The 1,422-nt window shown below is 26.9% G+C and overlaps 1 protein-coding gene across 1 annotated transcript; it reads left to right on the forward strand.

The window, feature by feature from the left end:
* Positions 1-301: 301 nt before the first annotated feature.
* On the forward strand, positions 302-631 carry LOC25479588 (cysteine proteinase inhibitor 5). Its single transcript, XM_013587984.1, has one exon. It carries the CDS (start codon positions 302-304, stop codon positions 629-631), a length of 330 nt encoding a protein of 109 aa, XP_013443438.1.
* The last annotated feature ends 791 nt before the right edge of the window (positions 632-1,422 follow it).

Here is a 1,422-nt window from a genome sequence, read left to right on the forward strand (position 1 = left end):
GAAAATTTTAGAATGGCTGATAGGTGAACAATGAATAAAATTGTTGAAGGATGCCAAAAAATTGTGAATGCAAGTGAATTCTAACATATTCTTTTTTATTTTATTTTATAATTTTATAGATTTGACTAAATTGAGTAAAAAATATAGATTTGACTTGATTATATTTATTTCAACCAGTAAAAAATAATATCAACATGATATAATTTGTGTGCTATATATATAACAATAAATCTGACTAAGGCGTACTCAAACCAATAAGATTTGTGAATCTTGAAAAGTTAACAATTACAATATAAGCATCATGAGATTCCAATCCCTTGTTCTTATCCTTGTTGTTCTATTTGCCTCAGCAGCAATCAATCAAGCTGACTTTGTAGACTTCAATGATCCACATGTGATTGAAGTCGCCACTTTTGCTGTTACTGAGTACAACAATCAACATACTGAGGCAAAACTGGTATTCGAGAAAGTCATCAGTGGTGTATCCAATGTTGTCGATAATGGGACTAGATATAGCCTCACACTTTCCGCTAATAATCATTCATCTTCTAACAATTATGACACAATTGTTTTGGAGAAGTCATCGAAGAATTTTAGCCTTATTGCCTTTGCACCTATTCCTCATGCTTAAATTATTAAATATTGCTTCTTAGATGATCATATAGAAATAAAAGTTTATGTTTTGTATCAAAGTGTGGATTGTCAATCTAAATATATTATATGATCGTTTAGCTATGTTTAAATTTTCTTAGAATATGATTTTATAAAAAGTTCACATTAACTTTTATACTTTTTTTAAAGAACAGTTTGATTTTTATACTTGAGTGTTTGAGCATTCTAAAGAGAAAACTATTAATGTTTTTGAAATGGGATAAAATACAGTTGACAGATGAGAAAAATAAATCATTTTTGATTATAGACTAGTTTTTATCAAAGCTTGTCTAAAAAATCGTTAGTTTATTGCAAAATGACAAAAAGAACCCCATTTATTTTTTGATACATATCATTGTTTTTTTTAAGAAAATCCTCCTATTTTGTATAAAAATATATTAAATATTTTTATACATTATAAAAAGTGACAGGATGTAATTGATTAACTTTTTATTCTTTTTGGTATGTCACTTAAATGTTTTTGCGTCATTTTCTACAAATAACGTAAAAACAATGTGATTGCGAAAAATAATGTTTTTTTTTCTAAGTCACTTAATTATTTATACGCTTAATAGTATCGTCGAAAGATACAATTGATACACAGAAGAATGCTCTATCACTAGTCTATTATTTAAATTTAATTTATTATATTTTCTAAACAAAAATGATAATGGTTTTTTTAGGGGATAAAAATGGTAAAAGTTATAATATAAACTGAACCACACGAATTGGTTAGATGCGTGGGGTAGAGGGCTAGTAGTACCTCTTTTT

The sequence above is a fragment of the Medicago truncatula genome, chromosome 4, assembly GCF_003473485.1.
Source record: "Medicago truncatula cultivar Jemalong A17 chromosome 4, MtrunA17r5.0-ANR, whole genome shotgun sequence".
Classification (NCBI taxonomy): domain Eukaryota; kingdom Viridiplantae; phylum Streptophyta; class Magnoliopsida; order Fabales; family Fabaceae; genus Medicago; species Medicago truncatula.

What these genes read in the sequence shown, in the direction of transcription:
- LOC25479588 (XM_013587984.1), top strand. Translation starts at nt 302, where the DNA reads ATGAGATTCCAATCCCTTGTTCTTATCCTTGTTGTTCTATTTGCCTCA.